Source organism: Vipera ursinii (genome assembly GCF_947247035.1).
Source record: "Vipera ursinii genome assembly, chromosome: 7".
Taxonomy (NCBI): Eukaryota; Metazoa; Chordata; class Lepidosauria; order Squamata; family Viperidae; genus Vipera; species Vipera ursinii.
This window is the reverse complement of record NC_139521.1, coordinates 36222971-36242839: the sequence shown is the minus strand read 5'-3', so window position 1 is coordinate 36242839 and position 19869 is coordinate 36222971. Positions and strand designations below refer to the sequence as shown.

The 19869-nt window shown below is 39.7% G+C and overlaps 1 protein-coding gene across 11 annotated transcripts in view; it reads left to right on the top strand.

The window, feature by feature from the left end:
- The window catches only part of PCM1 (pericentriolar material 1), a 67568-nt gene that overhangs the window by 45436 nt on the left and 2263 nt on the right, over positions 1-19869 (top strand). For 10 of the 11 annotated variants that reach the window (XM_083367404.1, XM_083367412.1, XM_083367410.1 and 7 more), the window contains 14 exons: positions 828-1000; positions 1081-1209; positions 2781-2901; positions 8618-8758; positions 9017-9150; positions 9474-9608; positions 10443-10607; positions 11721-11780; positions 12948-13077; positions 16922-17076; positions 17467-17542; positions 18491-18747; positions 19007-19099; positions 19215-19338. In XM_083367404.1, coding sequence (XP_083223530.1) covers positions 828-1000; positions 1081-1209; positions 2781-2901; positions 8618-8758; positions 9017-9150; positions 9474-9608; positions 10443-10607; positions 11721-11780; positions 12948-13077; positions 16922-17076; positions 17467-17542; positions 18491-18747; positions 19007-19099; positions 19215-19338 — 1893 coding nt within the window. The remainder of the gene's footprint in view (positions 1-827; positions 1001-1080; positions 1210-2780; positions 2902-8617; positions 8759-9016; positions 9151-9473; positions 9609-10442; positions 10608-11720; positions 11781-12947; positions 13078-16921; positions 17077-17466; positions 17543-18490; positions 18748-19006; positions 19100-19214; positions 19339-19869) is intronic. The other variant, XM_083367409.1, reaches the window with a different exon arrangement.

Below are 19869 nucleotides of genomic sequence, written 5' to 3'. Positions count from 1 at the left end.
TTCACAGTCATGACACAGCCATGAAGTAAAGAAACTGATTAGGTCCATAAATGTCAGAAATGATTTGGCTCTCTGATGTACTCTGAGGTGATAGATGATGTATGTAATAATTTATGACTATGCTATCATTTTAGAAATCCGCACATTTATAGATAGATAAAAGTGAACTGATATCAGGATATGGGGCAAAAACGTTTGAGACATTTGGAAGTAAATTTAAAGCATTAATATTTGGAGTTCAGAACATTGACCCTTTGCTCGAATATCATTCCTGATCATAAATTCACTCTATGGTATATTAAACATAAATTTCTACACACACTTGGAATTTCAGTATTAAATTGGGGACTTCTTACTGAACTTAATTCTGTCTTTAAATAAGATTCACAAGTGAATGGGAGAATGTATCTAATTGTGGTTAATCATTAGTATCTGTGTGTTTGGGTCTATGAGGTGCCTTTTTCTGGAAATGTTAGTTTTGCAAAGATATGCAGAAATTAATTTGTTTTAGAAGTGTAAAATAAGTACAAAATAACTTGAATCATAATTGGCATGCTCTATAATTCATTCACATGTAAGGACTTTTCATATTTTTAGCAACTGCCTCACTAAGATCAGGGAACTCTAGGGTAGCATCCTGCAGAAAATTAACTACTGAACAGGAATATCTTATTTCTTTCAAACACGAGCTGAAGAACTTGCTTTCTTCCTAGAAGGTGTGACCATATCACAACTGTGCTATATATTCTCCTCAAAACTTTTGTTCTAATAAAAAATTAATATCAAGAGAGCATAATGATTGTATTTATGTCTTTGTCTTTCTGCAGAAACAGGCAGTGACCTTTCTATGTTTGAAGCTTTACGAGACACCATTTATTCGGAAGTAGCTACTTTGATATCTCAAAATGAATCTCGCCCTCATTTTCTAATTGAACTTTTCCATGAACTCCAGATGCTAAATACAGATTATTTGAGGCAAAGAGCATTGTATGCTTTACAGGTACATAGAAAACTGATTTGAAGTTGTCTTTCTTAATTTCTGAAAAATAAATTTCTAACAAAATCTATTCCTTTATACAGGACATAGTGACCAGACATACATCTGAAGATAATACAAGAGGAGAATGTCCAAAGCAATTGAACTCAAATGCCTGGATAGGGTCAAATTCAGAGCTCACTCCCAGTGAAAGCCTTGCGACCACTGATGATGTAAGTTATCTAAATCTTAGGGATATTTTAAGATCAGTATTGATCTTTTACTTAATAAAGGTGTATTTTTTATTTTAGATTTTATCATAAAACTCATTGAACAATTAGATTTAGTTTGTCCACTTTACTGAGTTGCATATTGTATAACTGCAAAGGACTAGTTATACTCTTACACTTTTGTGTAAAGCGTAGATAAAATTACCTATAAAACTTGAACTGTGAAGATCTTTTAAAACCAGCTTGAATTATACTACGCAGTCTAATTCTTTCCTTAACACTCATACCATCTTTTGTCCCTGCTGCAACATTTTGATCTTCATTCTTTTAAGAGATTTTTTTTTAAAAAATCACAAGATAATGTAGACTGCCATAGTTTTTTTTTCTTATTACATACTGATTTCTTTCAATACTAAATGGACTTAGTATTTTGCTTTGACATTTATTAAGAATCCTTTTTAATGTGAGAATTGTTACTTCATAGAAATAAAATTGCTCTTGATAGAGAAATAGCAAGATCTGCCTCAATTAATTCTCCCAAGGAAGCAGAACTCTTGAAACTGGCATTGTCTCAATAGGTATTTATTGGAAGGTATTGATGGCAGGAGAGTAAGTCAGGATCTGAGTATTTCCCGTCTGAAATGTTCCATGAAAAAGAACCCTTTCAAACCCCAACTCCCAACTGTCCAACCTGCTGGTTTGAATTGAACCAATCCATAGGTGTTAAGTTGTTGTCGGAAACAACAGATAAGGCACCGTTCTCAAGGCTGTCGAGTTTCTCTGCAGCTTCTTCCCATCAAGGCAGATGGCACATTCACACCCCAAGTAAGATACTTCAAAGAGGATAGAACAAAGCAAAGGAAATAAAGTGTAGAAGACTCATAGGTCGTTCCCCCTCCCTCTTCCAACCACAAACCTTCCCCCCCAATAGGATGGCAGAACCTGAAAATGAAGGTATAAGAAAGAAATACATTGAGGGTCTGACAAGATGCTTGTCAGGGGTCCTAGGAATGTGCAGAAGTCATTGATTTGGGAAATGAAAGTTCTAAACAACTTGGAAACGTTCTGTCCTGTTTCAGACCATGCCTCACCTCCTTTGGATCATCCTCAGGAGAGTTTGGTGCTTTTCAGAAGTAAATCTTTGAACCAGAAACAGTTCCAAGGTATTGCAGATATGGCATACCATTCCAAATAAGCAGATTTGTTAGAAGTTTTCAGAGCATAGCCTGGAGGAGTTATAGTCTCATTTTTTACTTGCAGTTTTTTGGTAGAAGGGTATATACAGCTCTTCTCTTTCTAGCCATAACTTCCATATATATCTGTGTTCAGTTTATGCAGGTGGCTGGAGGCTTGGTCTTGTTGAACTCATGTACTATGTTCCCCAATATATGCATTCACTTCAATTTCTATAATTCCCAGCTTACAAGTCAGTATACCTGCAAGGGATCAAATCTGAGAAGACTGTTTTAAAATAATATTACTTAAAAGTTTGGAATGATAATGTATAAAAATGCAAAAAGGATGATTGATTATGGAAAAGCATTGACAATTTTTTGTGTTATGCCTTTTTTAAGGAGACATTTGCAAAGAATTTTGACCAAGGTGCTTGCATAGAATCTGAACAAAATGATAGAGAAAACGGCAGTACTAGATCTACGTCTTCAAATTTTGAACCTTTTGCTACTGATGATCTTGGTAAGCATCAACCTGACATTTGCAGTTTGCAATTCGTTGACATTGGAATACAGATAGTGTTCAATCAATTGTAACTGGGACCAGAATTTCCATTGCTAGGCAATGCGGCACAAAGTGCAATGTCACATGATGGCAGTTTCAGCAGTTGCTGTTCCTGGTACTATTGGTTGGTAGGTAAGGACTGTGCAAGATCATTAAGAAATGATCTCACATAATTGTCACTTTTGACTTTCTGCCATTTTTCCATTGACTTTACTTATAGGAAGCTCGCAGGGAAAGTCACAAATTGTGCTAATGTGATTAGAATGCTGCAATGATTAGAAATCTGGGCCAGTTGCCAAATGCCCAATTGTGATCTCTTGACCACAAAGGCGCTGCACCAGTCAGAACTTGAGTGATGCCACAAGTTAGAACAGCTGCAGAATAAGTGGTTGTTAAAGAAGAACCACCTGTCCTTGTTAGTTTCATCACCAGAACAATCTAGGTATTGTCTAAACAAGGATCAGTGTAAGGGCCCACTTCAAAACCTCAACCTTTTCGGGGTCCATCTTGATGCCCTTGGGCGATATGCAGTAGCCTAAATAATCTATCCTTTCCTTGTGGAATTTGCGTTTCGATAGCTTTGCATAAAGGTGGGCGGTTTGCAGTTTTTTCAAAATGTCTCTGACAGATTTTATATGTTCATCCTTAGTTTCTGTAAATATAAGGATGTCAACCAAATAGACTAGGACCCCTTTGTATAGGTGCTCCCTCAGTACATCATTGATTAATTGCATGAAAACCACAGGAGCTCCCAATAGTCTGAACAGTAGGACCTTAAACTGGTAGCATCTCATAGGGCAGTTGAAGCCGGTTTTCCACTCTTCCCCTTCTCTCATTCTAATGCGGTAATAAGCTTCCCTTAAGTCCAGTTTGGTGAAAACTTTTCCCTTCGATATGTGGGACAACATGTCTTTCATGAGGGGAAGAGGGTACAGATTGCTTTCGCTTATTGCGTTCAAAGCGCAGTAGTCCACACGCTGCTTTCTTAGGGGAAGCTGATTTGATGAAATCCCGCTCCATATTCTTATCTATGAATTTCTGCATTTCTTGTAGCTCTTCGGGGCTCATGTAATACAGTCTGGGTTTTGGGAGCTTTGCTCCTGGCTTAATTATAATTGCACAGTCTGTGGGTCAGTGAGGCGGTAGCTCGTCCAACCTCTCGCTAAAAACTTCAGCAAGGGCCCTGTATTCCTCCGGTATCTCAGGTAATGTTTTGTCTTCTCCCACTGCAGCTTTTTCCTGTTCAGGGCTTTTTTGGATTCCCTGGGATGGCAGGTTGATCGCCCTTTGGGAATCTGAGTTCAGCTGTCCTCCAGGTTACTTAGGGGTTCCATTTTGCAAACCATGCCATCCCCAATATTATTGGGCCCTCCATGCCTGGGGTTACCACAAATGTCATGGTTCCCCAGAGTGAGATGGATTGGTAATGTGGCTAGGGTGGCCAACATCCCCCTGCTAGGGACCCATCTAATTGACCGAACGAGATTGGTTTCTTTAGCCTCCTCACCGGAATGCCCAGATTCCTCACCAGCGTTGGACTAATAAGACAACGCGTGCAGCCAGAGTCTATTAGGGTGCTAACTTTGACAGATTCGGGCATGGGGGGGGTAGTATAGTCACTGTCCGGGTGAGGGGCGTGATGGGTCCACTTACCAGGGGTTCGTCCTCAGAGTTGTCGTCTGACAAGTTGGAGGCTCCTGTAGTGTCGGCCGGAGTTCCCTTCCGACGTTGGGTGTGTGGGGGGGGAACTGTATGGCTTCACTGCATTTCATAGCTGGCTCTTGCGGTTTGGCTGGTGACTTCCCTGATTTTCTGGCTGGTGCTTGGTCTGCCTTTTCCTGGGGATTCTTTGAACGGCATTCCGTGGCGCAATGTCCCTCCTTCCCGCATTTGAAGCAACCGGTGGTCTTCTTGGCAGTGGGTTGTGGCTTTGCTGGTTTGAGCAGGTTGATTTCGGCTTCTGCCAGGACATAGCAGTCGTGCAGCCGGTGTGGGTCTCCCCAGGGAAGACAGGCATCATAGAGGTTGTAATTCAGGCTGTCCTTAAAATGGCTGAGCAGGATGTCCTCGGGCCAATTCAACTTGCTTGCGATGGCTTGGAAATCCTGGGTGTATTCAGCCACTGGGCGCCTGCCTTGCTTCAGGGTCTTGATTCTTTCATGGGCTTTTTGGTCTGCCAGCGGATCCTCAAACTATCGTCTAAGGGAGAACATGAACTGGTTTAAATTCTGGAGCGTCGGAGCTGTGTAGGTCCACCCAGTCAGCTGCTACGCCATCCAGGGCCGCCTGCATGATGCGGTTCCGGGCTTTATCGATTGGGATGTCCCAGCCATATTCCTCCATATAGGTGAGGACGTGGGTCAGGAAGAATCCCAGGCGTCACGATTCTCCCTGGAATTTCATGTCCAGTGGCGGGAATTTTTGCATGGATCGGTGTTTTCATCGGTGATGATGTCTCCCATCTCAGTTGGCAGCTGCGGGCTGGCGGGGAGTGGGGGCCACCAAAGCGATGTCTGCTGTCTTGGCCTCAGTGGACATCCCCAGGACCTCAAGCTTCAGATTCCCCCTTGGTGTCTTTCTTGTTACAGCCTAAAGTAATGGTACGGCCGTGGGGTTCAGGTTTCTCATCCTTGAAGGAGCCGAGGATTGTTTTCATCAAGTCAATAACTTTCTCCAAAATCCAGCTCGAGTACTCTCCACGATCTCCTTCATCTTCGCTAAGGTGAAGGGATCTCCATTTCTTGCTTGCACCCGGGTTGGTGGCTGCCTTCTCTCAGAGTTACTTTTCTTGACCTCTTCTCCCACTCATCTTTCTTTCCAATACCCATCAACCACCAAGGTTTGTGGCTGCCCGTCTCCACCACTTCTTCCTCTGAGGTGTAGGATGTCTCGGATCCCGGTAGCTGGCAGGTTGCCGACCAGAGGGAGGACTCCCCCATAGTGGCGGGTTCTTCCCTGCACCGTTGTCGGACATCATGGATTTTGCAGAGTCCCTCGGTAAGGGTCTTCCTTCCAGGTTGACTATTACTGCAGATCCTGTCTAATGTCAGGGCCCACTTCAAAACCTCATCCCAAGAAAGCAGAACTCATGGAAGTGAACTTTTCCAAAAGAACTTTTATTAGGAGAAGCTGATAGCAGGCATAATAGACAGGATCTGAAGTTTTCCCGCGCGAATCGATAGGTTAAGGCAGGGGTCGGCAACCTTAAACACTCAAAGAGCCACTTGGACCCGTTTCCCAGAGAAAAGAAAACACTGGGAGCAGCAAAACCCGCGCACGGACGAGGGGGGGAGCTTGATTGAAGAGTTTAATTAAAAAGAAATAGAGGCTGCTGTGCATGAGTTCTCTCTCTCCCTCCCTTCCTCTCTCTTCCTCCCCCTCTCTCTTCGATCTTCTGTCTTCACGCTGTTCTCCGACAAGCTGACACACATTCTTATTGGGCTGGCTCTCCTGCCCTTGGTCTGCCAGTCCTCTTCCCCCACTCAGTGTGTGTGTGTGTGTGTGTGTGTGTGTGTGTGTGTGTGAGAGAGAGAGAGAGAGAGAGAGAGAGAGAGAGAGAGAGAGAGAGAGAGAGAGAGAGAGAGAACTGCTTTCTGCTGCTTCCTGCGGAGATGCAGCAAAGGCAAGAGCCCCGCCCAATAAGCTTGTCAGCTTGTCGGAGAACAGCATGAGGCCACTCTCTTTTTTTATACACACACATACGCACAGAGAGAGAGAAAGAAGGGAAGTGCAAGTATCTCTCTCTCTCTCTCTCTCTCTCTCTCTCTCTCTGCAAATGGCGGAGGACTGGGAGCCGCAGGAGAAGGCTGAAAGAGCCTTATGCGGCTCCAGAGCCACGGGTTGCTGACCCGTGGGTTAAGGTGTCCCCCAAGCAAAACCCCACTCCATAGTTCGTCCGGTCAGCTCATGTTGGCCAATCCCCTGGTGTTAAGTCCATCGTGGGAAAAGGGAAATAACATCAGGCCATCTCTGGTTGTAACAGCGATGTTTAGGCGGGTCTTTGAACCGTCTCCTGAGAGCGTAGAGATAAGCCAGTTGCTGGAGGTTACATTCCTTGCTTCCTCCCCCCTTTCTAGCTGACAGTTAGGGAGAAGAAACTTCAAAGGAAAGCAAGTATTACGTTGTAGCCATAGCAGAAGTCAAGGCAATAAACCCACAAGCATTCCCCCTCCCTTCCAGGAGTATGGCAGAACCCAGGGAGAGAAGAGAATGGAATCTGGGTCAGGGAAATAATAGGAACTGTAAGAGATACAGGAAATATAGGCAAGCAAGAAATATATGGTTCTGACAATCTCAGTCACATTAACATCTATTTTAGTACAGGTTGTTCCTTTTTCAAACTTGAATTTCTCTTTGAGTCTTAGCATTCAAAAAAGAAAAGAACTGTTAATTGCCATCACATTCTATTTTTCAATTAATTAAACAAGAATTCTCCAGAGCGGTTTGGTTTTGGATAAAGAGCAATGCCACTGTCAAAACCTTGTCTATGCCGGGAAACTCAAGCAAGAACGACGACATAGTACAGTTGACTGCGAGAGTACCTTTACTAGCAGGATATCCAAGCAATTGCAAAGTCAGCGTTGGAAGCTACCCGCCCCCAACGCACCTTTTATCTTGTGCCTGTAACTAGGCAGCAGCCCCACCCATGGGCCTCACCCCTTCCCCGCGCAGACCAGCATCCGCCTGGCCTGCGTAAATACTCCACCCCCCTACACCAGCAGCCCACGCCCAGCCCTTCCCACTAGCACCAAAACCTCCAGCATACAGAAAAGTGTAAGTCTTGCTCCCCCCTAAAGTTCCGTGCGTGTTGTCCCCCTCCACCGCAACACCCCGTGTCGCACCCATGGCCCCCTGGCAACCCCCAAGGTCCGACCGCAGCTGTGCGGCTCGCTTTGCTATCGGCTGGCATCCAACTCCCGAGACCGTGAGGCAGCGCCCCTGTTCACTCGTCTCCGGCCGCCTCCCAGCTGGTTGTGCCGAGGCGGGCTGTGTGACGCCGCTCGAGAACGCTGCCGGCCGCCTCTCAGCTGGTAGTGTAGTCGCGGGCCCTCCGGTTGCTGTTCCTGACCGCCTCCCAGCTGGACGAGTCGCGCGACCACCGGCAGCCGTCTCCAGCCACCTCCCAGCCACCCGCGCCGGGGCGAGGACTCCGCGGCCGTTTTCAGCTGTTTCCGGCCGCCTCAGCCGGTGGTGTGCTTGCGCGTCCAGCGTTCGCCCGCCGATCAGCTGGTGTGCACGGGCGTCGCTGGGCCTTCGGGGCCGCACAGGTGCTGCCAGTCGTGCTCCCCCGTATCCCTCCGTGGTCCCCTCTGAAATGTTGAGCCCGTGGGGCTTGACAGCCACAACTTGATGAAAAAACATTTATACCTAGTGGAGTGGCTTGGAATTTACACCCATTGTTACAGATTAAAGAACATAATACTGTTAATATATAAAGCAATTTTTTCCCCCTTCTGTTAGGCATTAGCTTCAAAGTATTATAAATCTCCAAAATAGTTAGCTTCTTCATGCATTCAGTCATTAAGTTCCAATTAACCTAATTATGATTTATCAGGTATACTTAAGAATAATCTTGGTCCCCCTTTTTGCAGTTTTATGTTTAATTTACCCCTGGTAATATTTGATTTTCAGTGCCAAAAGATCTGTTTTACATGATTTTCTTGCCAACCTATAGGCAACACTGTGATTCATTTAGACCAAGCATTGGCTAGAATGAGAGAATATGAACGGATGAAAATAGCTGCAGAGGGAAACCTTGATTCCGAGGATGGTTGCTGTAGTAATCTCCAGACTGCTCCTTCTTCTAAATTGGAAGGTATTAATGCGTTGCGTAATTCAGGGTACTGTCTGTTATATTAGCATTGATTTTTGAATGTAATTCTTTTGGTATTTACTGTACATAATTTGTATAAAAAGGCACTGACTATACACTTGTTATATTGAACTTTTTATTCTTCAGTATGCTTATCAAAACCCTAGAAGTATTTATGTAATCAAAGATCTAGAAATTTTTACTTATATTGTTCATTTTTGTGAGGGGAACAACCATTAATATTAGCATACTTTTTTAAAGGTTCAGATGCAGTTGAAAGCCATTCTGCACCACAGACTACTGAAGTATCTTCTATTCCTTGCCCCCGAATAGATACTCAGCAGCTGGATCGACAAATAAAAGCAATTATGAAAGAAGTTATCCCCTTTCTGAAGGTATTATAATGCTGATTTCAGTTATTACCAGTTAGAAATTAAGAATTTGCTCTTACAAAAACTCATAACTAGATTTTTCTTAAACAGCTAATTCTCTCTATAGAGAAGATGGTGCTTCACTTATCCCATGTTCAAAATAAAAGTGTTTCTTACCAAAGATAAGATATTTCTTCATGTTCTGCATTCTCTAAAGAAGCACTTGATTGACTGAACTCTGATCTTTTTCTTATCTCTATATGCAGATTATAAGCAAGCTATGTAAATTCAGTGAGTTTTTTTATATTAAAAATAAGTAAATAAAATTTAATCTCAACTCTTTCTAGGAACACATGGATGAAATATGTACTTCCCAACTCTTGACTTCTGTAAAACGTATGGTCTTAACCCTTACTCAACAAAATGATGAAAGCAAAGAATTTGTCAAGATATTTCATAAGCAACTTGGTAGCATTTTGCAGGCAAGTATATAATTCGTGAGCTCCGTAAAATAGAGATTATTTTCAAAATCATTATGGTGCTGGGAAAGCTTGGAAAGATTATTTTACCTTGACTGATGTGAATGTTTATATCAATGACGGCAATTGGTTTTATTACTTCAATAAATCAGTTTGTATAGCAGCTAAACTACTGGATCAAAGTTAAGTACTTAATAATTTCTTGAAAAATTAATATGAAAGTGCTTAAGTAATCTGGCAACTCAAGTATAAGTATGGAAAGTGCAATCTGTACCATTTGTCTGATTTGTAAAAGCTGACACTTAAAATCTCATCTTTACAGCATGAGAAAACAAATGTTTTAATGAAACTTGCTTCTTATATATCATTTGAAATGTTACTTCAGTGGTTAAAAATGAGAACTATCCAAATCCTCTTTAAGGGGAATGGACTGTAGGAAGGATTGAAATGCAACTCTTATTTCTTTTGACCGAGCTTATTCCGGAATACTTGTCATTCATGTGTTCTATTTTTGCTTTAGAAATTGGCGTACTGAACTGATTTCTTAATCAAATGAGAAATATACAATCAAAATATCTGGAAAATGTAGTATCTGTCACATAGAAACAAGGGGGAGAACTTAATCCAAATTCTTGTCTGTTTTGCTTTAGAATAACATGCAATATGCCTTAGAACCTTCTCATAAACTCATTCAATGATCATAACGAAGCCTTTGATCTAATATGTTAAATTTGAATAATGCTATGTCAGCCACCTTGAATATAATCAGGAGGTGGGAAAGGATGAAAGTTGAACATAATAGATATATTAAATCTTTTTTCTTTTTTTGTTGCACAGGATTCACTGGCAAAATTTGCTGGTAAAAAATTAAAGGATTGTGGAGAGGACCTTCTTGTGGAGATTTCTGAAGTCTTATTCAATGAATTAGCCTTTTTTAAACTCATGCAGGACTTGGATAATAACAGTCTGACAACAAAGCAAAAATGTAAACAAAAAATAGAAGTAGGTGGAATAACACAATCTTATACTAAAGAGTTCAATATAAAATTTTGTTTCATATAATATAAATATATTAATTTTGTTAATATATTTCAAATTCTGTTAAATTATAGTTTTGATAGTTCTTTTCCTGTCAATATTCTTCTTCCTGAGGTCAAGTGATATTCAGTTCTGAATTATTCAATTTTCCCCAATTGTTGGTCTCAGATACAGTATTTTCATTTCTAGCTCCCATTGTTTCCAAACACCAGACATAATGACTGGGGCTGATGGGCGCTGATCTGATAATAAATCTGGATTTATTAAGAATTCTCTATTAGAGAATTTCTGTTCAACTTGGAAAGTAATGCAGCTTCAAAATTAAACCATGTTTTACATTTTCCTTTTTAAAGGATATTTTTGGTTCTTTATGCAATAATGCAAACAAACAGGCATGTTTTGGAAATTAGTGTTCATGAATTTGAGGAAGGTCATATATTTTGCTTTATTTTGTTTGTCATTAGTAAGACTTCAGATGTCAGGATGCAGAAATTTCTGTTTGAATGTCGAACAGAGCCCTACCATGAAGGTTTTCTTTAGCTTGTTATAATAGGACCACATCCTATTATTTATGACTCAGTTCTTTGTACTTTAAATTCTTCAGTTTAGATTTAAAATATTATTTGTAGAACAGTAGAATAATAGAAGGTTTGTTTCTTAGTTTTTTATTAATGTTAATTAAGGTTTCACTCTACCTTCAGTTTGGACACAAGACAAAAATAAGGAGTTTGAAAATACTAGCATTACGATAGGATTTGCACCATCTGACCTTTATATTTTTACGTTGTAAGGAAACTTAACTACTCAAATATATATCTGTCACATCAAACTAGAGCCTTCAGAGAAAGTATTCAGGCAATCTAATAGCCAGTTCTAATAGGGCAAGCTGCAAAAAAGTAAAATATCTTATTAAACAATAGTGTAATACTTTAATTGTACCAACTGAAAAGAAAATCACAGCAGAATGAATATATGGCTCAGAATTCATTTATATACCTCCTACAATCTCCATCTTATCTGGTTGTTTGTATTTAGTTTGAACAGAAGCCAATATTCTTTCAAATTTCTATTTATTAGGTAAAAAAATCACTTGAAGGAGGAGTATGTTCATCTACTGAAGATATTGATGAAGACAAAGTAAGGGATTTTTTAAACAATGTGGGGAATACCATGTTTCCCCAAAAATAAGACTGGGTCTTTTTTTTCTGCCTCCAAAAGAGGCACCAAGTCTTATTTTGGGGGGAATGTCTTTTCTACTCACCTCCAGCATTGATAGCCCCGCCGGCCCACTTCTTCTGCAGCCAAAGGAGCAGCTTCATTCTACAGCTCAGAATGTAGCTCGGGCCTGCATTTCCCAGTCAGGCCTTTCCGGAAGGCCTCTGCAGCTGATAACCAAGCAATGGATTGAATCTATAGCTCGGTTCTCAGCTGTAGTGACCTTCCAGAAAGGCCTCTGGTTGCAAAATGCAGACCTGTGGATGCCACAGAAGAAGTGTGCTGGCGAGGAGAGGCTTGGGTGCAAGGTATAAGTGGATACAGGGTATGTGGAACAGCACACACACACACACACACACACACACACACACACACACACACACACACCCCGCCCTGGCTTGATTTTTAGGCGTGTGCCTCGCCCCAAAACTAGGCTATTTTTGCCATAGAGCTTATATTAGGCCCACCCCCAAAAATCAAGGTAGGGCTTATTTTCGGGGTAGGTCTTTCTATTTCTTTTATTTTTACAGATTTTGTAATTGAAGGTGTTTTATAACCTCTGATGAATACTATATTAATTTTTAAAGATAAATGAACTTTTTATATTTATCTCAAATTATCAGAGAAGTTAATAATCCTACACACACACACACACACACACAGAGAGAGAGAGAGAGAGAGAGAGAGAAATGGGCTTAGGAGGTTCTAACTAAAAGTGATGCATAGTAAAAGGAATCAGTTTTTGCTGGAGCTTTTATTGATTAATTTTTTAATAATGAGAGTGGCCAGCAAAATTTTGAGCAGCAGTCAAACTAGATATCTCTTGGAGATTCATAAGCAAGGAGTAATAGTTGCTGAATAGGTTCTTCCACACTAAATGGTTTTCATATTCCTTACTCCACAATACAGGTATTTTCCCCCAAGTTGCTTTTAAATAATATCTGTAGAGATAATGCACTTTGAGCAGAACTGTAAAATTCTTTATAGAATAGAGATTATAGGATTTGTTCTTGTTTTAATCATTAAAAATTAATCTTAAAAAATTAAAATGCTTTTATTCTGTATGACAATAATTCTGTTTATTTCTAGGACAAAGATGAAACTGAAACTATTAAGCAAATTCATGAACCTGCAATATTCAGCCGAGAAATTCCAATCAGTACAAGATCAGATCCTTCTGATCAGGAAGAAGAGAGTGAAAATTGTCCAGTCTCCATAAGTAAGCAACTTTAATTATTTTGATTATAGTTTCATTCTACATTAGTGGAATGAAATTAAAATTTTATTTCAAGATCACTAATTTTGGCTTGTTACTAGCTTGTTGTAGATAAATTGCTATATGCTAAATAAATTAAAATAAATATATTCATGTTTGTCCAATTCAGTTGTTAAATGCATCAGGTAGATTGTACCTATTGAGCCTGAATTATGTTTAAATGAGATAGCAATAGCACTTTAGACTTTTATATCACTTCACAGTGCCTTACAGTCCTTTTTAAGCTGTTTACAGAGTCAGCTTATTGCCCCCAACAATCTGGGTCCTCATTTTACCAGCCTTGGAAGGCTGGAAGAATGAGTCAACCTTGAGCCGGTGAGACTCGAAATACCAAACTGCAGGCAAGCCACCAGTCAGCAGAAGAAAGCCTGCCTTACTGCATTCTTATCACTGTGCCACCATGATAGATGCTATAGATGCTATAGTCTATAAAATATAGTCATGATTTAGTAGAACTGTGCAAAATGAATCCATTTTCAAGTGGTGCATTCCAGAGTTTTCTGGAGTTTTACCACATTCTTATAACTAAGTTACATAAAATCAGGCAGAGCATGGAGAAAGAGGCCTTTCTAAAGAGACTAGGATCAAGAGCTACTGAATGAAGATGATAGAAAAACACTTCTTCACAATGCATAAATAATCTGTGGGATTCATTGACACAAAAGTGATACTGACTTAGGTGGATTTAACAGGGAATACATAAATTCATGAGGATACAAGCTATCTGTTTACCTCTGCCACAGTGTTATTTTTTGAGGCAAGTGGCATGCCTCCATATACCAGTTGTAGGGGATCAATAGTGGGAGAGTTGTATTTCTGGTCTCCTGCTTGCAAGCTTTTCAGAGTTACCTTTCTGGCCACTTTAAGAAACAAAATAATAGAATAAAATAGAATAGAGTGTTGGAAGGGACCTTGGAGGTCTTACAGTCCAACCTCCTGCTCAGGCAGGAAATCCCATACCATTTCAGACAAATGGTTGTCCAATCTCTTCTTAAAAACTTCCAGTATTGGAGCATTCACCACTTCTGGAGGCAGGTTCTTCCACTGATTAATTGTTCTAACTGTCAGGAAATTTCTTAGTTCTAGGTTGCTTCTCTCTCTGATGAGTTTCCATCCATTGTGTCTTGTCCTGCCCCTCAGGTACTTTGGAGAATAGCTTGACTCCCTCTTCTTTGTGGCAACCCCTGAGATATTGGAACACTACTATTATGTTACCCTTATCCTTCTTTTCATTAAACTAGACATACTCAATTTCAGCAACTCTTCTTTATATGTTTTAGCCTCCAGTTCCCTAATCATCTTTGTTGCTCTTCTCTGCACTCTTTCTAGAGTCTCAACATCTTTTTTACATAGTGGTGACCAAAACTGGATGTAATATTCCAAGTGTGGCCTTACCAAGGCATTGTAAAGTGGTATTAACACTTCACATGATCTTGATTCTATCCCTGTCTTCATGCAGCCTAACACTGTGTTGGCTTTTTTGGCAGCTGTAGCACACTGCTGGCTCATATTTAAGAGATTCTCCACTAGGACTGCAAGATCCTTCTCACAGTTAATGCTGATGACTAGGTTGGCCTTGAGCCTGATTTAACAGAATTTTGCTTACATTATAAAGTTGATTACATGTATAAATAGAACTGTTCCAACAGCAGTCTTTCACTCCTGTGTCTCCAGTAGGAAATGAAATACATCCATATTCATTTTTAATATTATACTGCACATACTATTATTTTTGAACATTTGTAGCTTCTTTGTGTAATAGGCTTAGACTTTCATTGAGTCTGTCTGGGAGTATCCTACATTGTACATGTTGGATAATTAAATAAACATAATTAAATAAACATAAAATTATGGATAATTAAATAAATGAACATAAAATTATGCTGTTAGATATCCATCTAGCTTTTACTCAATATTCAGTATTTTGCATAATTTGTAGAATTTAGGCTACAATTTAAAGACTCAAATAGCTAGTTCTATGCTTCAAAGTAGTCTTTGATTTTGTATTTCTTAAATTCAAGTAATTCCCTTGTCTACTGTCTAATGTCTCTTGATAGTTTATTTTGAAGCAAAAAATTTAGGATGTTCAGATTTTAAACTGTAAACAGACCATTTCAGAGGACTTTGAAATACAGGTAGTCCTCAAGTTACGAATGTAATGAAAACTGTCCATTCCATTCGTAACTTGAAAATTCGTGGGAGTGAATCTCATACCTTGAACAAGATCACTTCCTGCTCATTAAGACACACACATCTTGTTAAGTGCACATGAGGTATCTCAGGGTTGGGAAGGCCATGGGGAGCCCAGTGATGGAACAGGCCCCCAAGGCCTCCCCAACCCACTAAGATACCTCATGCTTCCCCCTCGCTTCTTGCCGAGTTGGACTCACTTTGAAAATATCTGTCTCCTTTCTGCCACGGTTCCTGATTTTGAGGGACAGGAGAGTCGATCCTCTCTTGAAGAGAATGGGTGCCTGAACTTGTGCGCTCTTTGCGGTGTGACCTCGGAGGACTGGTCCAAGCTGTTTGCATCTGGAACAGAGATTTGGGGAGTCTTCTGCATGCCTCTGGAGGTTGGATCCAGGCCTCAGAGCTCCAAGTCGTTTGTGCCTGGAATGGATGCAACCTCTGGAGCCATGCAAAAGCTTCTCCTGATCTCTGTTCCAGGCGCAAACGGCTTGGAGGACGCCTACAAGGCCTGGATCCAACCTTCACAGGCATGCAGAAACCTCCCCCGATCTCCGTTTTGGTGTAAACAGCTTGGAGGACGCCTCCGAGGCCTGGATTCAACCTCTGGAGGCATGCAGAAGCCTACCCTGATCTCCCTTCCAGGTGTAAATGGCTTGGAGCAGTCTTCTGAGGCCTGGATCCAACCTCTGGAGGCATGCAGAAGCTTCCCCTGATCTCCATTGCGGGCACAAACAGATTGGAAGATGCCTCCGAGGCCTGGATCCAACCTCCGGAGGCTCCATTCTGGGTGCAAACGGCTTGGAGCACTTCTCTGAGGGCTGGATCCAACCTGCAGAGACATGCAGAAGCCTCCCCGACCTCCATTCTGGTTGGCAACAGCTTGGAGGGGGGCTCCGAGGCCTGGATCTGACCTCTGGAGGTACGCAGAAGTCTCCCCTGGTCTCCGAGGCTCCGGGGTCACTTTCTCCTGCACAGCGAGCTCTGGTGGGCTAGATATGGGTGTGAGGCAGGCTTCAGGCCTGCCCTTAGGCAGAAAGGATTTGGGGGCCGGAGCAGGAGACAAGCACCACAAACATCTTTCGCATAGAGAATTAAGGTTTCTGAGGTCTGTGATTTGGTGCAACTTCAAACACTCATGCGAGATCACAGACTCCAGAAATTTCCATTCTTAGCATGAAAAGCATTTCCAAGCCAACTCTTCTATCCCTCAAAGGGAAAGAAATCCTGACAAAAGGGATTTTTGCAAGGGAGGGGCAGGAAGGGAAGGGGAAGCAGTTGTGGCCCGGGGGAGGGAAATAGGGTAAATGTTGCAGAGCCTCTGCAGTTGTTAATAAGGGTGAACTGCCTGCCTTGATGCTGCAAGATTCGTGATTTGGGGAATTGCTCATAAGCACTAGGGGGCGCTTGCGTAATTTCAAACGGGTGCTAAGTGAACCCTTGTAACTCAGGGATTACCTGTATTCTATTTCCCTTCAGACTATGCCAAACTCAGACTGGGGTAAAGAACAACCCAAAGTTTTTAATGTTTGTGTTTCTATGTATGTATTTAGCCATTGTGCTCTATTTTATGTTTTGAGTATATTTCTCAACGTTTTAGGCTTGTCTAAAGCAGAAACCCAGGCTCTCACTAATTATGGAAGTGGAGAAGATGAAAATGAGGAAGAAATAGAGGAATTTGAAGAAGGACCTGTAGATGTTCAAACCTCCCTCCAGGCAAATAATGAAACAACAGCTGAAAATGAAGAAGAACAGGTATTGAGGGAATCGGTGTGTGTTGATGCTAGACAGGTCTTCATTCTTTGGAAAGATATATAACATAATTGTTTAGAAAATTTAGAACTATGCACTGTGGTAAAACTATGAAATTTAAATTTGCTAAGTAAGTATACAGTAGCTTTTCAAACTGGAAGACTGGAAGTTTGACGGGGATTATTAATCAGTAATAATGTAATAATATATCAGAAACAATGGATTTAAATAAATGAATATTTCTGCTTGCTAAACTAATGGAAGCAGAACATTAATATTAACACTGAATTTAAGATTCTTCATATGCTTCATGGTAAGATTAGAGCTTTAATTAATACTAAGTAATTAATGTTTAGATGAGTGAAAATAGTTAATAAATTTATTCTGTTACAGATTTCACAGTCCATATCAGAAAATCTAAATGTGCATCAAATTTTATCTTCTGAACAAGACACTGTAAATACTAAAGGTAAAATAAATATAGAAAAACTTATTTACAAGGTATATTTTGTTCTTAGGGAAAAAAAGAAATCATCTGAAACTTTTGTGCAATTGAATGATGGTTTGGTCTGGTGTGGAATTAATTCACAAGTGTTTTGATGACTAGAAAGATAAATTCTATTGAGTACAGAAATGCACTCATATAAATCATTGCTTTTTCTTATGTTAGTTATATGGAAGGAGTTAGATAAAAGCTAGGTACTACTCTTCAGTTTTTATTTTATGAATACTTTACACTTATTAAACATAACACAAAGGATTCCATTATGTGCTAAAGCTCTTCAGAGCTTATTAAGTGTATCCTGCTTTTTCATAGTTTAGCATTTCATGCTTTTAGACTTGAAAATATAAGTAACCTTAACAAGATCTACATTATTTTGGCTTTGTTAAAACAAGTAAAATAGGTAAGAAAAAATTAAATAGCAGAAGGAGAACAAGAGAAAGAGATGGACAAAACAGGTTGATTTCATATTATGTTTTTGCTTAGAACACTTCATATTAATAATTTCTGGACTGCAAATAGAAATATGCTGTTTCTATATAAATTGTTCAATTAATTTTTGCTTATTCAGAGTCTATTATTATAATCTATTTGTAGTGTGAACTCTAGGTACAGTCTGGATTCAGAATATAAACTTGATTGGCAAAATGACACAATGTATTATTTTTTCATCCTTTAAGGCTGCAATTTTGTACCATCTTAATATTTCTAACTGAATTCAGCATATTGAAGTTTTGAGTTACTTATGGCAGAATAGTTTTAAATGATTTAACATGATCATTTATATAAAATATATGTATCTTTTAATGTAGGCTTTTGAAATGTTTTCCATATTCACTAACTTTTGTTTTGTGTAAACTGCTATAAAATCCCAGTCCTTGCAAGCAGCATAATCAAATATTGTTTATTTTTCAGATGATCAAAATATACCTGCTATTGTACCTCAGTATCTTAATTTTACAGAAGAAAAGCAGTCCTTAGTTGTTAGAGTTGCTGAAGATTTTAATAGCAGCACTATATTAGCTACAGAAAAAACGAACTCTCCATTAGCAGAAAATGAAAACCAAACTATAGACGCAATATGTGGAGACTCAAAATCATCATCGGAAACACCTGAAAGCTCTGTAGTTGGCAGTCCTGATACAGAATCTCCTGTATTGGTTAATGAATATGTACGTAGTGCTTTTGACTTTTGAATGTATTGTGGCATGAGCCTCAAGAATGCATGGTTGAAGAATTATCTACCTAGAATGTTTCTTTTAGACTTTGGTTTTATTGTTTAGTTTTAGTTTAGTTCAGTTACATTGGTTCTACTGAAATATTATTTCTGTTGATAACAAAAAGTTGTCAATAAGTAATTATTGCAATGAACTTATAAAACTGAAGAATGTTAAGGGCACCTCCTTTAAATTAAAAACATTCTCTTTATAGGAAACTGGTTCTGGAAATGTGAGTCAGAAATCTGATGAAGATGATTTTGTAAAACTTGAAGACATACAGTGTAAACTTGCAGTCTACTCAGAGGTAAATATTATGCTAAGAAATGTACAAAGCAAAAAGGTTATTTTTAAGAGTATGGTGAAGAACAAGTGGACATGACTAGTAAATTGTGAGAATTACTCTTTTGATCCATTTTCAGGAAGAACTAATGAAAAAAATGATGGCAGAGTCTCAGACAAATAGTATCACGGAAGAAATTCTAGCTGAAGCAGAAAGGCAGGGTGAGGAATTAGTAGGAGATCCTCAAATGTTGAAGGAACCTGGTGAGAATCTTTGATTACTTTAGTTATACTTATTCTACTCATACTAGTTTACTTTATGCAGATTGTAGACTCTAGAACTAGGAAAAGTTGAATAAACATTTTTAGTTTTGTTCTGCATTCAGACTCAAAGCATTTTTGCTTATCAACTGAAATAATAAATCTATATAGTTAAGTTTGGTGACTTTAGCCATCCTAAAAAAGTAAGAGGGGGTTGTTATAGTTGAGTGGCAAATCATCAAAAAAACCCAGAGCTGAAGGCAAGACTGGGAAGTGAAAGAAACTTCCTAGAATAAGGCAGTTAGAAACTATTCCTGAATCATTGCCCAACAGAACTATATAGTGAAATGACCAGGAATCAAGATCAAGTCAGAGAACACTTACATTTTATAATTTGTCTTGCTATGATTGTGAACCAGTTAACAAAGTGAAATTTAATTGAGCAGTTCCTAGCCTTTCTTAAAAATATACAAAATTCACTGGCCTAGAGAACTCTGGAATGTTCCATTCCCATTCTGGCCCTTCCTATTTTTC